Here is a 21,292-nt window from a genome sequence, read left to right as displayed (position 1 = left end):
GATTGTATGAGTTGTTGTTTTTCATGGTCCCAGAATGATCCTATGCTGTCTTTTAAGGTCGTATTGCAGCGTTGGTAGATGACGTGTGCAGCGGCTTTTCTGTGAAAATCATCGTAACGTGTAAATATACATTAATAATATGTCTTTTGTTGGTATGTCTGATATCCTCATTTATTTATCCAGTAATTAAAATGAAATCATGGGTTTTGCAATTATCCTAATGGCTCTTTAAAGGGCTAGTGCAAACACTATCACGCAGTATTGCACTGTGGCTGAATGGTTAATGTTTGCTTCAAAAGCACTTGGTTACAGGTGTTGCAACACGTAACATGGACTGAGTGGAATCACGTGGGAGACAATGGACAAACCTTTTGTTTTGCTGCTGATTTAAGGCTACAGAGTTTCTACAACACACTTGGAGTTCACCAATAAATGTTGCTAAATGTTACACACTGCACCTTTAAAGTAATGTATGACGCCCATGCTTACTCACACATATCTACACGCAGACTAACTATGATAGTGTGTGTGTGGTGCTGATGCTGTGCGCTCCTGAGCCATGAGTCTGAGAACCAATCAGAGCGCTTCTCTCTCTGTCTCTCTCTCTGTCTCTCGCTCTCTCTCTCTCTCTGCAAAGCAAACCACTTGTTCACACACAGATACACACTGAAAGTCTCACACACGCCCACGCTCACACTCTCGCATCCCTCTCTCTCTCTGTGAGTCTCTCAGATGAAGATGGTCCCTGCTGTCATCACAGCTCCTCCTGTCCGTGGAGCAGCACCGTCGTCACGCACCCACTCTCTGCGGGAACTTTAAAGTGTCCATGGCGCGCTACGTCCGGTTCCTGCTGCTGCTGCTGTGTCTCATCCTCGTCGGCGAGTGCAGGAGGCACAAAAGTCGGAAAAAGCGATGGTCAACGCCGCCGACGGAGATCCACAAGCTCGGCAAGTAAGTGGAGACATTTTTTTTTTAGATATTTGTCCTAATGTGAGTTAACACTGGGATCCAGAAGTGATGAAAGCACCACATAATCTCCAACATGGATGAGATCTACTTTCTCTGTTTTTCAGCATAACAATAATTATTGATGCAGCTGCAGCGGATTTCACCTGCTCTGCATTTGCAAGAACACTGTGATTACTCGACTAATCCTGGTAGATTTGCTCTGAAATGTTTTATCACACTTGACATGTATCGCTTTTTCTTCCACGGGAACAACCCGTGCGTAAAAACGCAGCCAGAGCGCGCATCCCTCTCTCTCTCCTCTCTGTTTTCTGCTGCGACGGCGGCAGATTAGAGGAGAAAAAAAATGTTGGTTGTGATTTCAGCTGAGTGAAGATTCTTCATCAGAGTGGATTTGAGGGTAAAGAGACTTAAAAGTGGAGGGATTTGAGGAGGGATATTCTCTTTTAAGCCTTTTGTTTGGGGGGATATTTATCCATCAGTTTTCAAAGAGCATCAAACATCCACCAGCAGGAGCCTGCCTTCTGTTTTTTTGAGTGCATGATTAAAACATGTCTCTAGATTTCTTATTACTTATTATTATTATTATTATTATTATTATTATTATTATTATTAGTGGCAAACATCGATCATCAATCAAAAGTTGTTGCTGCTGGTTTTGGTTAATTGATTAATCAACTAATTGTTCTTGCGGAGCAGAAATTGGCTTGTTTCTGTTTTCACACCAGTGTTGCTGCATGAATGTGCAGAACAAGTATCAGCTATAATTAAACTCAAGGAGAGAAAAATCAAAGTCATTAAAACATGAAACCTGGAAGCATTTTTGAGTAAAAAAAAAACAGTTAAAACAACACAGAATCATTATTTCGGAGCCTCAGACAGAATACACCATAACTGAATACCTCACCGTAAAACCAGGTCTTAACCCACAAAAAGCCCTTTAAAGATGTGAGGACCAGACAGAATGTCCTCACTCACCATGGTTTTTTTTTTGGATCCTCACAAATCAAGAACACACACACACACACACACACACAGGAGCAGGAGAACATCTGTCGTTGATTTGATTTGAGATTGGTTGAAAAGAAGAAAATGACACCACATCACGACTACTTCAGTGTGTGTGTGTGTGTGTGTGTGTGTTGTTGTGTATTTGTTGCCTCTTTTGATGGCATAAATACTGGAGGACTAGTAGTGCTCATGAAGACCAAAACCTGGTCCTACTGAGGCAGAACCTCATTTCGGAGGAACTGATTAAGTTTAAGGCTTGGTTATGTTAAGGTTATTAACTGGTTAAGGTTAGACTGTCCAAATGAATGGTAGTCAATGCACAGTCCTAAGAAGAATAGCTGTGCAAACCTGTGTGTGTGTGTGTGTGTGTGTGTGTGTGTGTGTGTTATTCCTCTGTGCCACCACCATTATTAAAGACACATCATTGAGCCACACTGTTGCACTGGGTGTCAGGTGCCTTAATTATAACGAACGCACACATACTGTGGTTTTCTTGGACTCGCCACATCTTGACATAGTCGCCACAGAAACCACATGTGGATGAATACCCTGCTAATAATAGCAGGGATGAGCTGCTATGAGACTCACTCTTATCACTCCGTTGCGATAAGAGTGGTCAAAATCCCTGGGCTGGATATCAGAAAAAGCAAATCAGAAAATCTGATATGCATCTAAATATCATATAAATCATTCATTCATTCTGTCTGTCTTGAAAAAGAGGCATTAAATCATCTCTAAAACGAGTCCCCAACTGCTGCATCATTTCCCCGCTGACTGACTGATAGTGTATTTAAAGTCTTCAAAGTCGAAATGAAAGTATAAACCATGTTTGTGTAAAAGCAGTTGTGCCTTTCCTCAGCAGGAGCTGTGTGTGTGTGTGTGTGTGTTTGGTGCAGGAAAGTCCAGCTCTGTGTTTGAAGGAAAAACATCCTCATACACAAACAAATCCTCCCTTTGTGATTTCTATCCATTTCACAGAAAGGTTTAGTGCCGGCGTGAGGAAAAGACTCGGGCCTTTTCTACAGAGCGGCTGGAAAGTGAAACATCGCAGTCGGTCACAGAAACTTTTTCATCTTCCGATGAATGTGTTTGAGGAGAGTTGGAGTTGAAGAAGTCAGGATAACTGTATCTTAAATCACTTTAAGATACAGGGTTACTTGATTAAAGCTGCGACTGTCAGACTTTCTGGAAGTTAATTTGAATGTTGAGTTTATTTAAATACTCATGATTTCACAATCCCGTCCCATAAATAGACACATTTGTTTACTGTCTACTGTCTAATCTGCTGAAATAATGCTACACTATCAATCCAATAAAATACCCAAAGCTTCATTATAGGCCAAGACATCATATCTTCATCAGGTAAAACCTGTTTTCTTTTTTTCTCTTTAAATCTAAACTATTCAATCTTGTACTAAATGAAAGATTTAAGAGATGAGTTGGTTTAGAAAAAGAAGAAGAAAGAAAAGTGAATTGAATTTGCCTCAGACTGTTACTAGTAAATATGCTCTTTGACTTCTCAGAATAAAAGCCACTGAATTCAGCATGACGTCAATGTTTTCACGAAGATAAGCAAATCATTATTAATAAATCTGCCGAGCCAGATATTAATGCTGACAGTTGCCTACCATGGTAATATAAATCTTGTTATAATATAATATAATATAATATAAGGGACAAGGTGAGACACGTCCATCCATGTCTTGTCCGTGACTTTCAAAACAGGACAAAAATCAGACAAGTGGAGGTGAAACAGAATGCTTTGCTGGCCACATGGCGCAGCAGGGGCTAGCATTGCTGTTTCACCACAAGAAGGTCCCTGTTTGGTATCTGGGTTTCACCAAGTGTCTTTCTGTGTATTGTGTAGACCCAGGTTCAAGCCCCAGTTGGGCCTTTTGTGTGTGTGTATATTTTCTCAGGCTTCCTCCTGTCCAAAAACATGCAATATGGGGATTAGGTAAATTAGACACTCTAGATTGACCGTAGGTGAATGTTTAAATGGTTGTTTGTCTGTGTATGTGGACTGGTGAACTGTCCAGGGTGTGACCCCGCCCTATGTCAGCGGACATTGGCACAGCACCCCCCGTGACCCTCCTGTGGAGGATAAAGTGGTAGAAGATGATGGATATTTATACAAAATGCGTTCATAAATTAGGATACAACATTAACACAACAGGGTTACGTATTAGATACAAACCACAAGAGTACAAAGTGGTGCCCAACGTAAAGGGTACAAATGGTACCACACATGTGACAAGCTAAATATACAATGGTGAAGTCACTCTGCAGGCATTCACATGTTTTATTATGTTCATTTTCTAAATCTCTTTAAAACATTTATTTAAGCTTTCTTTGCAGCATAGGCACTTGTTTGCAATGTTGAAGTAGCGATATTTCTATAGGTGTGTAGGTGTAGTAGAACAGCCGATCGTAGCATCTGCTCTCTGTGAACTGACCTGTCATTGGTCACATCCTCCCATGATGCTACAGAGTAGCAGCAGAATTGGTGATATCTGTCTCTCTCTCTGTCTCTCTCTCTCTCAGATAACTTTCTAATTTCTTCCATTTTTTCCCTGTGCAAGAGTTTCTGTGGAGTTCTCCACAGAACTTATTTACACTGAGAACTAAGTACTCAGTGTAAATGAAGGGCATTACAGGCTGCTGTACAGACTGTGTTTGTGATGTTGGTCTATGTAAATAAAAGTGTCTTGACTTGATTTACGTTGTACTGAAAGGTTATCATCAAATGAAACACATAGCCTGCGTTTGTAATGTATTTGCCGTATATTTATTCACTAAGATACTGTAGATGAATGGAGGAACGGGGTTTCCATTTATGCACTTCTAGTAAACCCTATTTGGAGCTGCGGATAGATTACCCAATTTTCTGGTTGACTACTCTGTCTGGAACGTTCTAATAACAATGATAATCTCTGGTGACTGGGACATTTTTGGACTCTGTTATAAATATAATGTTTTTCCCTCTGAGGACAAACCATAGACCATAGGGGCGACTGCTAGTTTCAAAAAGAACAAGAAAACTTGTGTTTATAATGTCAGTAAATGGCAATATTGAATAAAAACTGAGCAGTTAATCGTCTCCATCACTAGTTTCAGCTCTTCTTCAATCGATCATGATGTCAGTTTTGTATATTATGTTCTCATTTAGACGAAAGTAGATGATAAAGCACGGCACCAGCGTGATTGACAGCCTGGTTGCAGGTGATGTTTGTGAACGTCCCTTTGGCACCAGTCAAATCACGAGTACAGGTTGTTACGGGTGATGTTACGATCGGACAAACTCTGACGTGATTTAAAAAAACTGTCTGTGCATCTGTAAAAATGTCCGTCTGCTTGTTTTCAGCCCGCTGTCGAAAAAGGTTGCCGACGGAACCAAGACCCGCAAAGTGAAGACCAGCCACCTCCTGCGCATCGACGACCACGACTTCACCCTGAGGCCCGCCTTCGCAGGTAAGCTCGCCGCACGGCTGCTGCAGATAATTAGCCAACATTTATCCTTCACTCCTGCGTCTCTGAAGAAACCGTCCTGCTTTCTGAGTCACATCACACACTGACTATTCAGCGCAGCAGTCTGTTGACAGCAAGTGTGTGCTGTTGACATGTCAGGCGACACCCTTTGTTCAACCTGAGCGTGACTGGAATAGAAGTAGAAGTAGGCTCATTTTCCACCACCTGTCTTCTCCAATCTTTTACGAGGACAGAAATAGGTGAGACGCAGAGTTTGCAGCCTCCAGCTGAAGAAAAAAAAGAAAACCGAGATCCTCAGCAGGCTGTGTAAGAAAAGAAAAAGCCCCTGCTGCTTTAAAATTACCGCTGCGGTTGTGTTACTTATCTGACAGATGTTTTTAAGGCCGTTATTTGTCAAATCTCACTCCTCCTGACTTAAGCCCAAGTCACTTTAAGGTCACTCGCTGTTACCCTGGTCGCTATGACAATAGCGCTGCTTCTAGGATTTGAGGAGACAATTAAAAAATAAGAAGCTTATTTATTGAACTAAAGAGCTCAATTCAATCTGGTGTTTAACATAAACAGGCCCTTTAAGGGCCGGCTCTATGCATGCTGGTGCCCTGGGTGAGATTGGAGTTTGGGCCCCCCCCCCCATCTCGGCCACCCAACAGACACACCACAGTGGTTTGTAGAAGCACATTTTTAAGTAACCCCCTTAGACCAGGGGTGTCCAAACTACGGCCCACGAGCCAATCACGGCCCACGATGAGATGTTGTGTGACCTGCAGCTTTGGTTTTATAATGTATTAATTAAGGTCAGGGAGGGACTTGAACAAAAAATATCGCCCCTGGTCACATGATGTTACCCCATTAGCTCTGTTTGTAAGGAGTTACATTTTGAAACCGCAGTCCAGGGTTCAAATCCCACCTGTGACAGACAGCTATGTGCACTCATCTCATATTATGTTATTTGACTCCAGATGTGGAAAAAAGGCAATTTTTTCACTCCCGCGGAAACTGGTCTGAGGATCTCGTAGCTTTGGCAGGAGTTTGGACTGCTGCACAGAGATGACTGGTTCAGACCCACACATAAATAATTACAGTAATCCAATCTTGACGTAACAAAGTCACGAATAACTCAGAGTCTCTGTGGGGGAGGTAGGGTTTTATTTTAGCCAAGAGGCATAACTGGTAATAAACAGCTTTTTTCAAATAAAGTGATATGTTTTTCTAGTTTCAAGATTACACCAAGATTCTTGGCTGAAGAACAGGCAAATGAAGTTAGAGGGCCAAGAGTGTGGACATACAATAGGTGTCCACTTAGTCACGTCGTCCAAAACCAACAATTTCAGTCTTATTTCCATGTAGATTCAGGAAATGTAATCCCATCCAGGATTTGATGTCATTTCTGCAATTTATTAGGGACTGAAGAGGATCTTTGCTATTTCTTCTGATGGCCAAATAGATCTGGATATTGTCTGCAAAACAATGGAAGGAGATACTGTGTTTTTCAAAGATAAATCCCAGGCACAGCATGTACAGTGCAACGAGAATGGGGCCCAGCATAGAGCCTTGAGGAATCCCACAGGAGAGAAATTTACCCAATTTACCCATGCTCAACATGGGATGATAAACTGTGGTCGACAGTGTCAAAGGCAGCAGTTAGATCTAAAAGCACTAGCACAGCAGGGTTTCCAGCATCAGTAATTAAAAGAAAAACTCTTTAAAGAGCAGTTTCTGTGCTATGGCGTATTTTAAAACCAGACTGAAACTTAATTCTGCATTTCCAGAGTCAGCTGCCTCCAGTCCAGGTCTGACTGTCCACTACAGATCAGACTATTGCTCATGGCTTTATCAGGTCTTTAGAGGGCAGGTCAGGAAATTTGACAAGTTCCCCAAACTTGTTGTGAACTTTACTCAAGGTCTGAAATCTTTCCTGCGGTGAAGTTAGACCACCGTCCACCACCACAGTGAAAAATGAAGTTGTGATTCTTTTTTTAATGTTGTCAATCCTCTATATTTGGCTTTATTTTCCTTCTTTTTCTCCCTCGGGCACCTCAAGGCATTGACCTTGTCACTGTGAAGAGAAATAACACATACTGCTTCTGTCCTCATATTAATGTTTATCCTCGGTGCTGCTGGTCAGTGAAAACTGTAAAAATCACTTTAACTATTATTATATTACTAGGTACATTCATTTGTTAAGCAATGTAAGGCCAAGTTATTGTGGTTGTCAAGCAACCCTCCAGTAGATGCTAGAAGCTAATTTTGGTTTACTTTTTAGTTCTAGTTTTAGTTTGACTAAAATGGCATTTAGTTTGAGTCATAATTTAGTCTAAGATGTTCTAGTTCTAGTCTAGTCGACTACATTTCTCCCATACAAAATCTATATTGCAATTTTTTGTGTGGTCCCATATCTAACATAAATGTCTACCACATTGTTTTTAACGTGTTACAATCAAAGTAAAGACAGGGAAACATCACATTTGTTCCAAATCCAGAATTTGCAGCATCGGTGGTTTGTTTTAGTTTGAACTAAAGTTTCAATTTCATTCCATTCGCTTCCAAATGCAGATTCAGGTTTGTTTGTTTTTCCTCCTTTCCTCCGTACCTCACAAAAAGATTAGTTTTGATCGGATGTCCTCCCGATTCATTCCCCTCTAGTTTGCGTCATAACAACTTTCATTTTTATTTAGTAAACTTAGTCTGGTTTTTGGCCCAAAACACAAACACTACTGCAGGGAAACATCCCACAGTGGAATCCACGCTCCTCTGGGACCTCATTTACAGCTGCAGATGGGAGCGGGACACGGTCTATCTTGTGTTTGTCTAATTTTGTTTGCCGGTGCGAGCAGCAGCTCTGTCGACAGGTTCACAGACTTTTATTGTCCCTCCAGGGAGGGAGTGTGGTTTGCAGTGGATGACAGGAACAACCACGATCATAAGAAATTACAGTTACACGTAAAGAAGACGTGGGACAATAATCACACAGTTAAAACCCAATTAAAAGATCAGATGTTAAAATGCTACTGGGATGGAGACAGTAAAGTAGTGCGAGTTGAGTGAGTTTATTGCACTTGGTAGAAGAACAGTTTGCAGTTTGTTTCTCCAAAACCTGAGAAACCTGTGTCTCTGCCCAGGAGGGAGAAGAGAAGATTCCATTTGTCCAGGAATGAGTGATCACAGCTGGCTAAGATTGAGTGTCCCCTTCTGCAAAAATGCTCTTTCATAAATGTCAGCCAGAGAAAGCTACTCTGTGCCTGGTATTTTGCTGCCTACCTTCTACTGATAGGTCAGGTTTGTTGAAGTGAGGTTGGATGAGGTAGCGATGTCAGCGTGTGCACTGCCATCACTGAGAACATAGCTGCCAGCCATGAAACAAGGAAAAACAGCTTTTATAACCGCTCAACAAAGTCTAGGATATATGAAAAAAATACATTTCTCCATTTCATCTCACTATTAAACAACCTCTTCTAACTGGAAACTGCAAAGCACTCACTCGCCTGCACCAAACCCCGGAGAGAAAATCCTCATTGTTTACCCTGCAGGGGAGAAAAAGTGTTGATCTACTTCTGCCTCATTAGGTAAGATCAGGTCGCTGAAGCAAATCTGACCAAAGCATCTCAAACTCTGTGAAGTCATTGGAATTTGCAGCAGTGGATTAACGACGTGTGTGTGATCGAATCCGTGATTTTCTCGATGGACTTTTCAATGAGCGGTTTCACGAGTTTCAGTTTCCAGCTGGAAAAAACGGTCTAATGGCGAGAAAAAGATAAAACCGTCACATTCTTTAGATATCACACACTTGAGCAGGTTCAGATTTCAGTGTCGTGAGACTCGGTTAAGGTTCCGGCAGCTGTGATTTTTAGTGGCGTTTCCGTGTCTCAGGCACCTGATGGTGACATCACCACTGACTACAACCACGTTTCAAAAAAAGCCTAAACTATCCCTTTAATCACGTTGAACAGTCTTTTCTTTTCTGTTATGCACCATGCAGCACGACATTCAACACAGAGGAAAGAAGTAAAAGAAAGTAAATGTGGTTTTCTTGTTCAAACACAGCTGACTTGTGAAAGCGCCTGCTGCTGCCCGTGAGACACCGTGTGCTTATTTGACTGGAAGAGGTGTGTGTGTGTGTGTGTGTGTGTGTGTGTGTGTGTGTGTGTGTGTGTGTGTGTGTGTGAGCGTGCAGCAGCAGCTGCCAAGGATCCTCCAGGGCTTCAAACGGAGCGGCTGCAGTGTCACTAATGAAATCTCCTTACATCACTACTTTTGTCCTCTTCTGGTGGAAGAATACGTAGAATGAGGCTCTTATGTGCCGTTTGGGGCCATGGCGAGAATTCCCGAGTCACAATCAAAACAGAGTCCTGAGTGTGGAGAATTTTAGTGTCTATTAACGGCTCCGCGATCCCCAGGAAAGACGCTGAGGAGGGAGATGTTAATTGTTTGGTGCAACAGCGGCTTGGCAGTATCAGGGGTTTGCAGGTGATAAGGTTCTGTTATCCTGATCAGAGGCACCTGCGAGGAAGATGATGAAGACAACACGCCTTGTTGTTTGAACAGAATTTGTCACCACAACAAGTTGTGATTCTTTGGAAACATCTATTTGTGGCGCTCCTGCACCACCTTGTCTGCCTCAGATGTTATTTTAAGGCCTGTCATGCTTTCGCTACATGTGCATTAACGAAACAGCATGTTTCTCCCCCCTTTTGGATTGTGAGGCACATGAATGCGTCAGTTGCCTGGGATTTCCCCCACTCTCGGCTGTGTATAGTGCCTATAATGGAAGAGTGGCGCTGTATAATCTAGTCAGGATGAAGCAGCTGTGGATTTACAGCTGCTAATCCAGGAAACACAGGAGCAGTCCGGTATCAGCACGAGGAGGAACGGATCATCTCTTTTCAAACACATGTGCAGGAATTATACATGAGGACGATTTGATCGGAGGAAGTGTGACAAAAAGGAAAATGAATGCGGTAAATTGTTGATGAAGAGGAGCTGATTTCACTTCACGTGAAAGCTTTTGATGTCGTATTATCTCCATCAATGTTTTTGTTGTTTTCGTCTGCGTGGGTTTATCTGTACGTTTGTCCTCCTGTTAGATACTTCCTCTCTGCAGTTCTTTACAGATCAATCTGATTTTTTTGTGATGAATAGCCCCCGTATGTTCCCATTTGATTTTTGTAGGAATCTGCCCACTGATGACATCACAAAAAAAGATAAAACATTCCCTTATAATGAGCAAAATTATAAAAAGTAAAATTCCCACCCACATTCACACACCTTGATGGATACAACCAAGACAGGAAATAAGATCAATTCAATACTAAAGTGAATAAATAACCAAATAAATACATCAATAAATAAATAAGCATAAGCACATTAAAATGAAAAAATAAAAATATATAGTAATTAAAGGTATCAACACTTATGCATTGAAGAGTCAGAATCAGTTTATGTTTAAAATCTTTGGATAATCTGTTTTGTTTATGAAGTGTCACGTCATGCAAGAATAATGTGGTCGTCACAAAATCCCACTGCACACCCGGACTCGCCTCCCATGTGGGAACTACTGTCCTGTCTGATAAGACACGACAGCTCATCACTCATAAGCGTCTACGAGTGAAATTCTCACCCTTTACCTTTAATTTCATCATTCCTCAAAACAAGGAAAACACTGCACCAGCCGTCCTCTGACTTAGGATTCTCTCAGTGTTCCTCATTCAAGAGTTAAATTATCCAGAGAAGTCTCCTTCACTCCCAGACAAACAGAGCAACGGTGATTAGATCTGGTAAACACACTGAAAAGTGTTTTTCCAAGGCTGTTGTACAGACACAGGGGTGTGTGTGTGTGTGTGTGTGTGTGTGTGTGTGGGAGGACGTACAAGCTGCTGCTTCATACGATGACACACACACACACACACACACACACACTTAAAAACTACTAATATTCTAAATAATTGAGATTTCAACCTAGTTGCCAGGATGTTACTGTTCATTTCTGCAAACCACATGTTAGCTCATGATCCTGAACCTGTATGATTTGACTTATTTACATGTTTGCAGACAGGGCCACATGGCAGTGTAGTGGTTAGCACTCTCGCTTTGCAGCGAGAAGGCCCGGGTTCGAGCCCCGGTTGGAACAAGGGCCTTTCTGCATGGAGTTTGCATGTTCTCCCCGTGTGTGCGTGGGTTCTCTCCGGGTACTCCGGCTTCCTCCCACAGTCCAAAAACATGCAATGTGGGGAATAGGTAAATTGGACACTCTAAATTGACCGTAGGAGTGAGTGTGAGAGTGAATGGATGTTTGTCTCTATCTGTGTGTGGCCCTGCGATGGACTGGCGAACTGTCCAGGGTGTACCCCGCCTATCGCCCGATGTAGCTGAGATTGGCACAGCACCCCCCGCGACCCTCTGGTGGAGGATAAAGCGGTTAGATGATGACTGACTGACTGACATGTTTGCAGACGTGCATATCAACAAAGTGACTGACAGGAAACTGAAGTTTGCAGAAGAACTCACTATCCTGCACCAAACTCCACACAGAAAATCACTGTTTTTACCCTGCAGGGAAAACAAGGTGTTGATCTACTGCTGCCTCATTGGTTTGTGTCACTGAAGTAAATCTGAACTAAAGATTTCAAACACTGAAGTCACAAAATAACACATTGGAATTCACTGACTGAGGCAGCAGTGAATCAACAAAGTTTCCGTTTCCAGCTGGAAAACGAGGTCTAATGGCAGAATTATTATTATTTATTATTATTATTATTATTATTATTATTATTATTATTATTTATAATATTTACATATGTGGCAACCGGCCATGACGTCCCAAATAAGAATGTGAAGTCCTGTTTTGAAGCCTCCAGAATCACGATTTACATGTCTGTAACCACACGTTAAGAGGCATCATCAAGCTCTTATTGGACGACTGTTTGTAAATCTGTGAAATTGACATCATGTTCTATTAAAGATGCGCTGAAACTAGCGATTGAGATCATTAACTACTCTGTGAAAAAGTTTATTGATGTTATAAATCAAATGAAGAACAGGCTCATTTCCCCATAGATTTCTATTCAGATGCAACCAGTGGTTTTGCCCCCTGATGGCGGTTTAATATATTGTCACTTCCCGATTGACTTCACCGAAGAAAGATTTTTGTACATAATCTCTGATGTTAACGTGATCGTGTTTTAACAGCTGAAATGAGGGAATTAGAGTTATGATAACCACATTCATAATTGATTTATATGTAGATTATTCATTCATGTAAATCAGAATATCTGATGTTTTTATTTGCCCCCAAACCAAAATCAAATGCAGTTTCCCGTCAGAGAGAAGCAAAGAAACCAGAAAATAATAATAATAAAAATAACCTTTAAGGAGCTGAAGTCAGATAACTTTTCACTTTATAGAAATGAACCAATTCAAATGATGCACTCGTTAAAAGCAGAATTGTCAACAGCTCCAGAAAAATGCAGCGCTTGACAATTTTTCTATGTGGCTAATTTCTCATGGACGCCATTTCAAAAGGAAACATTCAATCAATCTTTTCTTCTTACAAAATGTACAAATGTAACAAATGATCATTATGGTTATTATACATTATAACATATATACACATTAAAAACACAAATGCTACATTTTACTGGACGACCAGCCTGACAAATGGAATTCATTTCTATGTGAAATTGCTGAACAACTGGGTTCTTGGGTCGGGTTATTGTTTTGCCAGTTACAGCAATGTTGACATGAGACAAATCATTTCCTGTGTGCGGCGTGCAAATGTGACACGAGATCTAAACACTGACATGCAGAGAGACAGTGTGAGAGCGTGTGGAGCTGATGGGCTTAATCACTATTATGTTTATGTGCTTTGACTCAAACTGACATTTCTTTATACATTTAAAACGGACGCACAACAGCTTTAAAAAATTGTATCGCATGAAACCTTCTTAAATCAAATGGCGCCGTAATAAAAAAAAGTAGCTTTGCTGAATCATGTGTTTCTAGATACACATTAAATCTTCCTCTGAGGAGACGCAATACACAATAACAATATACAGTGAACAATGTAAAAAGTATACAGACGACAGCATGTGAATTAGTTTCTAAAGCTCCAGTGTGTAACTTCTGGTGCTCAAACACTGCTCTTGGCCTCCACTCGTCTGTCTCTGTGAACTCACACATGAAAAAAGACATTTGGGACAACTGTGGCTCAGTGGTAGAGCAGGTGTGTGAGTGAATGGGTGTGAATGGGTGAATGGCAAAATTGTAAGTGTAAAGCAGCTTTGAGTATAAGACTAGAAATGTGTCATAAATGATGTAAATACAAGTGTGGCGTCACACACTTAAATAAAAATGTTTTTCATGTTCATGTTTGGGCCACATGGTGTTACAGTGGCTAGTATTGTTTCCTCACAGTAGGGAGGTCAGCAGGGTTGTCACACATAATATTTGGTTTGGCAGAGATATACACAATCCTTCCATTTAGAGAGTCTGAATGAGCAAATCAATGGGGATTGGGCACCCTGCTCAGGGGTTCCCTTTCCACTATAGCCATGTTAAAGTCATTGAACAGCCTACAGTTGATACATCCGTCCAGTAGAAAGTGGAGTCCAAAAACACAGTCCGTATGTTTAAATGACATTAGAAGAAGTTTGTCCTAAATCAATCTTCTCTAAGTTGGACCAACACACAGATGTCGGTTAATGCACCTGCGAGTCGAGCTGCGACTGCACGGATAGTTTTTCTACCCTCAGTGGGACCAGAGTCGGACAGAACAATAAAACTACTTTGACAAAAACATAATGAAATCTAGGTTGGTACATTTTTTTATAGATTGACAAGGAGACTGAATTTATGCTCTGTCATTTTTAAGAATTGGACATTTTAAAGTAAATAGATAGTAGGCAAGGATGGATTACTGAACTGGTCTACCGGGACCAGGCCCCAGGGGCCCCTGAGGCTCAAGCCTCTTCTCTACTATCCTGATATCTTCACAACTATGTTATTCATCCTGATGTTATTACTCACAATACGCCCCAGATACTAGAAAACTGTCCGATCCTGAAGGAGGCATATCGCCCCCTAGTGTTTATTTAACAAGTAGATTCCTCGTTGTTGCTCGTGCACTGGGACAAAGACAGTCGTCCAACTGAACTAAGTTACAGAAACAGTGAGTGAGTGAGTGAGTGCCTCATAATTAGCAGACAAATAAACTCATCATCAGTGAGGGGGAAAAAAAAAATGCATCGCTCGATAAACTCCCACGCAAATAATGAAGCGTTTACTTCTCTGTCACGTTATGAGCTCGTATGGATTATGTGCATTTATTCTCCTCCCTCGTGCCTCGGCATTCATTCCATTTTAAACAGTGAGACGTGATATTAAACGAAGCCGCTGAGGTTCAGCGATGCAGAAACCAGAAAGAGACAATATGCCTGTGATTGCAGGCCACGTGAGCCCATTAACGAGGCTGTTCTATGCATTTGAACCTTGACTTACAGTGTTGGCTCCTCTGTGATGTTGCTGCCACTGACAAACACTGGCTGACACGCAGGCTCTCCCTTCACGCTTTCATCTCTTTGAAAACAGCCCACACAGAAGAAATAGCAAAACATTATCAAGTGGAGCGTCTCTGTGACGCATTCATTTGTCTCATCGCATAATCATGTGACGTTGGATCATTTGCAAATTGCTCAGAAAGCTCATAGAAGCAGAAGGAAATACTCTGGCCAAAACCCCAATTTCATCATTTAATCTCCACAGCCATCAACACTTAAGCATAGAAAACCAGCCACAATATTGTTAAACCTTTATTTAACCAGGATAAGACTCACTGAGATTAAAAATCCTGGCCAAGACAGACAGACAGGCAGCAGCAAGTTACAGACATGAACAACATTACAACAGCAAATAGATTAAAGCACAAGTGCTAGACAAATGTGGGCTTAGTGAAATTAAAACCACTTAAAAACATCGATGTTCCATCATACATCTTTCATACTCACTCACACGGCACAGCCATCAGGAGCAACTTTGGGTTAAGTGTCCTGACCAAGGACACATCAGCATGTAGACGAGCAGAGCCGGAAATCAAGCCCTCAACCTTCCACTTAAAAGGTGACTCACTCTAACACTGAGCCACCGTCACCCAATCCGTATTAAATCTGATCACAAAAACCACATTACATTAAAGCAATCCATCCTCAGGCCGGAATCGAGAAAGAATCGTATTTCATGTTCTAGTGGCGCGAGTAGAGCGTCTCTCGTCTCTTTTGTCCTCCTTGTCTCGGTCACTTGAGCATATGTAGATGCATAGACACACTGACTGAAACATGTTGATGTCGTCAGACGTGTGAAAAACATCGTTCTGTTCATGCAAACACGTGTGTTTGAATAAAGGGGCGGGAACAGCCAGATCCCATGGTGAGGGAAATGTCTAATCGTCATCCATCCCTCAGGGTTCATACGGGTCCTTTAAATCTGTTAAAGTCATAGACCGGCGACTACATGAGTCAAGCAGAGGACGTGTCCGGCTCTTCCTCTCAATACAAAACAACTCATCACAATTCACACAACAAATTCTCTCCGTCTCCGTCTAAAACCAGCTTCCACGCTCTGTGATTGCTGCTGTTCTACCCGTGCAGAGCCTTTGCGTCTCCTGGCTGCAGACTCTTGTGACCCAGCTGCAGAGACACCCGAGACAGTTCCACTCCATGAAACACCAGTGGACCAGCAGATGTCTGCTGTTGAGTCTACTGCTGGGGTTTTTCAGCAGGTGCTGGGGCTTTACCGAGTCTGGCACGTGATGTGGGACATATGGTGTGTGTGTGAGAGACAGATAGAAAGAGACAAAGTGAGGATTCTCTGCCGACAGCTGGGACTGGGCACGAATTAATATCCCCTCTTCCAGGTAGCAGCTTTGCCGTGCCACTAGTATGTTACGTAATGGTGGCGCTATTACGGCTGCACAGATTAAAAACTCAATGTGAGATTAGTACTCAAATGAAAGACGGGTATGGGACTTTTTCCCCCCCGTTGATGTTCAGGCTACTAGGATACCCTTCCATTTCCCTGTAAATCCCAAGATGGTCTTAAACATGATCCTCGCCATCAGCTACACAACGCATATCATCAAATATGTAAATGCTGTTGAATGCAAGTTATCATGTAAAATGATTGGAGAGATTAGTCTGGCTTAGTAGGATGTTACTTTAGGACTGAGTGAGTTAAAATGGGAGGATTGCAAGAATACAAATGACAATAAAATCCCACTTTGCACATCCAGGAAAAGAGACAGGATGAGCCTGATGGATTCAAGCAGTAAACAAAAGTGCCCCCAAACTGTCGAGGTAGCAATCGTAATGTTATGGTGCTAGACCTTCCTTGGGCTAAGTCAGATGATTTTGCCAGAAATCATCAGGCAGCTGGCTGAGCAGTCAAATGTTGTTGTTTTTTCCAGTCGTCACTGTCACTGGGTCGCAAACTTGGGTTGCCAGGTCTGCATGACAAAACCATACCAGAAAAAAACCCCAATACCAGAGAGTCTAGAGGTCTAGTTTTGAAACCCTGCAAATAAATTGTAAGACATGCCATGGATTTTCTGTTCGCTGCTTTAAAAAAATACAAATCACAGCATTGACTGCAAAATATATCTTTGGAAGGCAACATGACCTCATGTGAATGGATCATAGTGATAAAGCTGCAGAGAATTATGAGCTGTATTTGTAGCGCCAGCTGTTGCACCTTCGGTTGTCAGTTAGAGTCAACACCAGGTCGAGGTTTGGGATACCCCTGAGCAAGGGCCCCAATCCCCATTGCTCACTGTTAAGTGGACACTCTAAATTGACCCCCAGCCATGGTGGTGTACTCCTAGTGCTGGTCCCAGCCTGGATAGATAGGAGGGTTGTGCCAGGAAGAGCATCAGTCGTAAAATCTCTACCAAAATCATGAATGCAAGTCATCCACTGTGGCGACCCCTCGAGAGGGAGAAGCAGAATAAAATATGGGTTTCAGCCAAAGACTAGGAGTGAGAAGTCTATGGGAAAAAGAGCTTACTACTCAGTAAGCTCATTGATTGAGTCAGTGTTCTCAATCACTAGTTTCAGGTCTTCTTCAGGTCAATGTAGTAGAAAAATAGACGATTCCAGATCTCGATTCTGGAATGCTGACGAAAATGCTTAGTTGTCCCATAACTTTACTCAGAGCCTGTACTTGTTCTTTCTCTGCTGGAGGAGAGAGCTGTTATTTAGCCGAACTATTCATTACTAGCTCAGTATAAACACATTTACTGAGGTTCAGGTTAAAATACTGGAGCACTTGGCAGTCAGAGTCATTGGTATTGACCGAAAACAGAGCAAAGAGACTTACTAGACTAGTGTTTGAAGTCAATAGCCAATTTACCCACTTTATAGATATCATCAATTGTGCATGGGGTTATGTGTAGTCTGTTTTTATCTCATAGCCCAGATTCTACATGATTATATTTCCGTTTTCTCCTCTTTTTTCTCCTCATTTTTCATATATGTTCATATATAAACCTGCTGTAAACTGCTCAATGGATTTAGAATGAAGATAACAACATGTCAGGAGGTTTTTATGAATTTGGGGCAACTGTGGGTCAGAGGAACCAATATTTATGAACAATATTGTCAATTGTGGCAATGCGGGATAAACTGAATATCTCCAATTGGAAAGCTTCGTCCTCTGTGGTACCTAAGTTTACCTAAGTTTACCTTTCTCTACTCTGACAACATTTGTATTCTCACTTCTAATGTTCTGATGTCAGTCAGTGGTGTTTTATTGTAAATTTAAAATATGTGTCTATCAAACACATATGGAACTCCACCAAAGTGATTGTGATTTTATACAGTCTAATCCAGTATTTCTACAGAGAAAAATAATGCTAATGTACAGTAAAAACTGTATGAAGATACTGCTAAATGACACATTATGTAACAGTGAAGTTACAAATAGCAGTCAGATTACGGTAATATACTATTAAAAAACACTAACCTGCTGTGAATGTCTGGTATTTGGTATATTGTGTATAGTTTAGGCTCTAATTTGTCTTTAAATATGTGTTCCATCTTTGCAGTGTGTGCTGAAATCGTACTACATGTCCAAACGGCAAATATTAAACCAGTGAATGGCACAAATGCAAACTTTAATCTTTTTTGCTGCTATAAATCTGCAGGTCCTGCTGTCCCTGTCGGAGTGGATGTTCAGGTGGAGAGCTTGGACAGCATATCTGAGGTCGACATGGTAAGCGGCTTGAGCATGTTATATATGCCACACGTTACACATGTGGTAAGGTTATAGGTATATGTGGATTACAAGGAACTGCAATCATCCCGCAGTAAGAACTGAAATTTGAAGCAGACATTGGAAATAACGGTAATTACAATGGATTCGGTCCAAGAGGGGAAATGGAATTACTGGGATTATTCTGTCTCTAAATCAGTCTTCCGTCAAGATTGAAGGCGAAGGCAAGAAGAAAAATAGATTATGGTACAACATCAATACATAATGCCATTAATAATGCTATATTCAATTTGCAGCTGTGGATTGTTATGACTTCAACAAAATGATTCAACGTGTGAGAGAAGCCTTTGCTAGATAAAGAAGGTTGATAGTGAATATGACTGTGGTAACAGTGATTTTTTAATGAAACACTCCAGCTTAGAGCCCAAACATAGTCTAATAAATAAATGATATACATCTTTGCCATCGGCATGTGGATGAGCCTGGATTTGAAATGAGACAATCATGTCCTTTTATTTATAGCCATTAAACTGTTTTCAGTTGAATAATCACAATTAAATAATGGAAGCGTGATGGTAGGAACTGTTTATTTTGCCCAAAGTCAGCTTAAATTAATGTTGACTAATGTTATTAAATCAACCCTCTGCTCAGGAACCATAAATTGAATCCCAAACTGTCATCCTGATGTTGTATAAGCTCCTGTTTGCAAGGACGACCAAGGATTATATTTCAATTGGATCCCGGGGGTTGTGTCTTTATTTGATTTGGAACAGAGGACGGAGGGAGGGGGGTGATTGGTGCTGACAGATGCTTTTAATGACATTATATCATTTCACAAAGCCTCGGGACGCCAAAAAGTTCAACAGAAAACAATCTATTGCAAAAAAAGTGAATTTTAAAGGATACATTAAAGTATAGTTTATGGTTTATGGCAAACAAGTTCTCCGAAGAAACCTAAGTATTAGTCTGCTTCTGTACTTTCTATCCTGATTACCCATCTGTGACTATTTGCCCCAAGTCCTAAGGCTGCTGAGTTGAGGATTTGATTTTAAGTGAGCAGGAAAAATAATGAATTATAACAGAAAATGTTATAAGAGATGTGCATTTGTTTATTAGCTGTTGTAGCTGCGAGTCCAATTTAGCCTTCTTAGGAATAATTAACGTTGTTGGTCATATTTTGTTTTTATGAAAACTCTCCAGACCAATGTTCTGAGACATACTTAGCTTAACTATTTAAAGATTTGCCCAGGCAACCGTTTGTCGAAAAACACACCTAAAGATACAATATATGAATCTAATGTCTCTGTTTAAATCAAGACAATTAAAACGGGCCCCAAATGGAACCCTGAGGTACCTCACAATTGACTGGAGCTAACATAACTCTCAGAGAAAGTAGGAGTTGAACCACTTGACCAATGCATTTCAAAATGATTGAACTACAAAATATGAAGGCTTTTGCTGAACATCATAGCATCATAGATAGCTCAGTCGGTACTAGAGCTGCAGCCTTGTAGGGCAAAGGCCCTATTGCAGTGATCGTAATGTGGGATCATAAATGTCAAAATGTAGCTCAAATAGAGAGAAAGCCATAGATTTATGAGCCACTTATCAATAAATGCATCAGTTAAATTAGATACCAGTAAAGTGTGGATGTAGCATAAAGTTTGTGTTATTTGATATAATCAAGAAATGTAAAAACTAAGAGTAGGAGGAGCAAGTATAAATGTAAATTAGTGAGGTGACAGCAGAGGTTTTCTAGTATTAGCCACCATAATCTTGTAGCCGTGGTAAACCATGTTGTTTAATTAGAACATTTCTAATGCATAACAGTTATTGTTAACCTGAGGGATTCATAAATTCCCCCTAAACTCATCTTATGTAACATGAAATGGACTTTGATGGTGAGTGCCAAGAGTACAATGTGTCACTGCAGCCATTATTCAAAACTGATCTGGTCTTATGTAATGCCACGAAGAGAGCAGGATAGAGGATGATCTCCTGTGGTCGGCTGAAATGCACACACTCCGGCCTGCATAGCAACACGGAGGAAAGAGGCGTGAAGACAAGAATAATCTAAGACCAGTGGAAGCTGTAGCTGACATATGTTCAGCATTTCTGTCGACCACGAATGTTTAGTCATAAACAATCCATATAATCCAACAGCTACTGGCCACAGTGGTGTAATCCCAGAGGAATGTAATACACCAGATTCAGTGAGTAGAGAAACTGTATTGAGACTTAATCCAGGCATCACCCTCCCTCCCCCCAACTCCTCTCCAGGACTTCACCATGACGCTCTATCTGAGGCACTACTGGAAGGATGAGAGGCTGGCCTTCCCGAGCACCACCAACAAGAGCATGACCTTTGACGGGCGGCTGGTGAAGAAAATCTGGGTACCCGACGTGTTTTTCGTCCACTCCAAAAGGTCATTCATCCACGACACTACGACTGACAACATCATGCTGCGGGTCTTCCCTGATGGCCATGTCCTATACAGCCTGAGGTGAGGACAGGAAATTACCCACAGGGTGTTTTTTATTCCACCCACAAGCCAAATGGGACTCTGCAAGCCCT

The 21,292-nt window shown here is 41.4% G+C and overlaps 1 protein-coding gene across 1 annotated transcript in view; it reads left to right on the top strand.

Moving 5' to 3' along the window:
* Nucleotides 1-630: 630 nt before the first annotated feature.
* The window catches only part of LOC122784424 (gamma-aminobutyric acid receptor subunit rho-2-like), a 36,205-nt gene continuing 15,543 nt past the window's right edge, over nucleotides 631-21,292 (top strand). The window contains exons 1-4 of the mRNA XM_044049695.1: nucleotides 631-951; nucleotides 5,342-5,448; nucleotides 18,650-18,717; nucleotides 20,998-21,221. Of these exons, the coding sequence (XP_043905630.1) occupies nucleotides 827-951; nucleotides 5,342-5,448; nucleotides 18,650-18,717; nucleotides 20,998-21,221 (524 nt within the window). The 5' untranslated portion in view covers nucleotides 631-826. The remainder of the gene's footprint in view (nucleotides 952-5,341; nucleotides 5,449-18,649; nucleotides 18,718-20,997; nucleotides 21,222-21,292) is intronic.

Source organism: Solea senegalensis, linkage group LG17 (genome assembly GCF_019176455.1).
Source record: "Solea senegalensis isolate Sse05_10M linkage group LG17, IFAPA_SoseM_1, whole genome shotgun sequence".
In the NCBI taxonomy this organism is placed as follows: Eukaryota; Metazoa; Chordata; class Actinopteri; order Pleuronectiformes; family Soleidae; genus Solea; species Solea senegalensis.
This window is presented reverse-complemented; position numbering and strand designations above follow the sequence as displayed.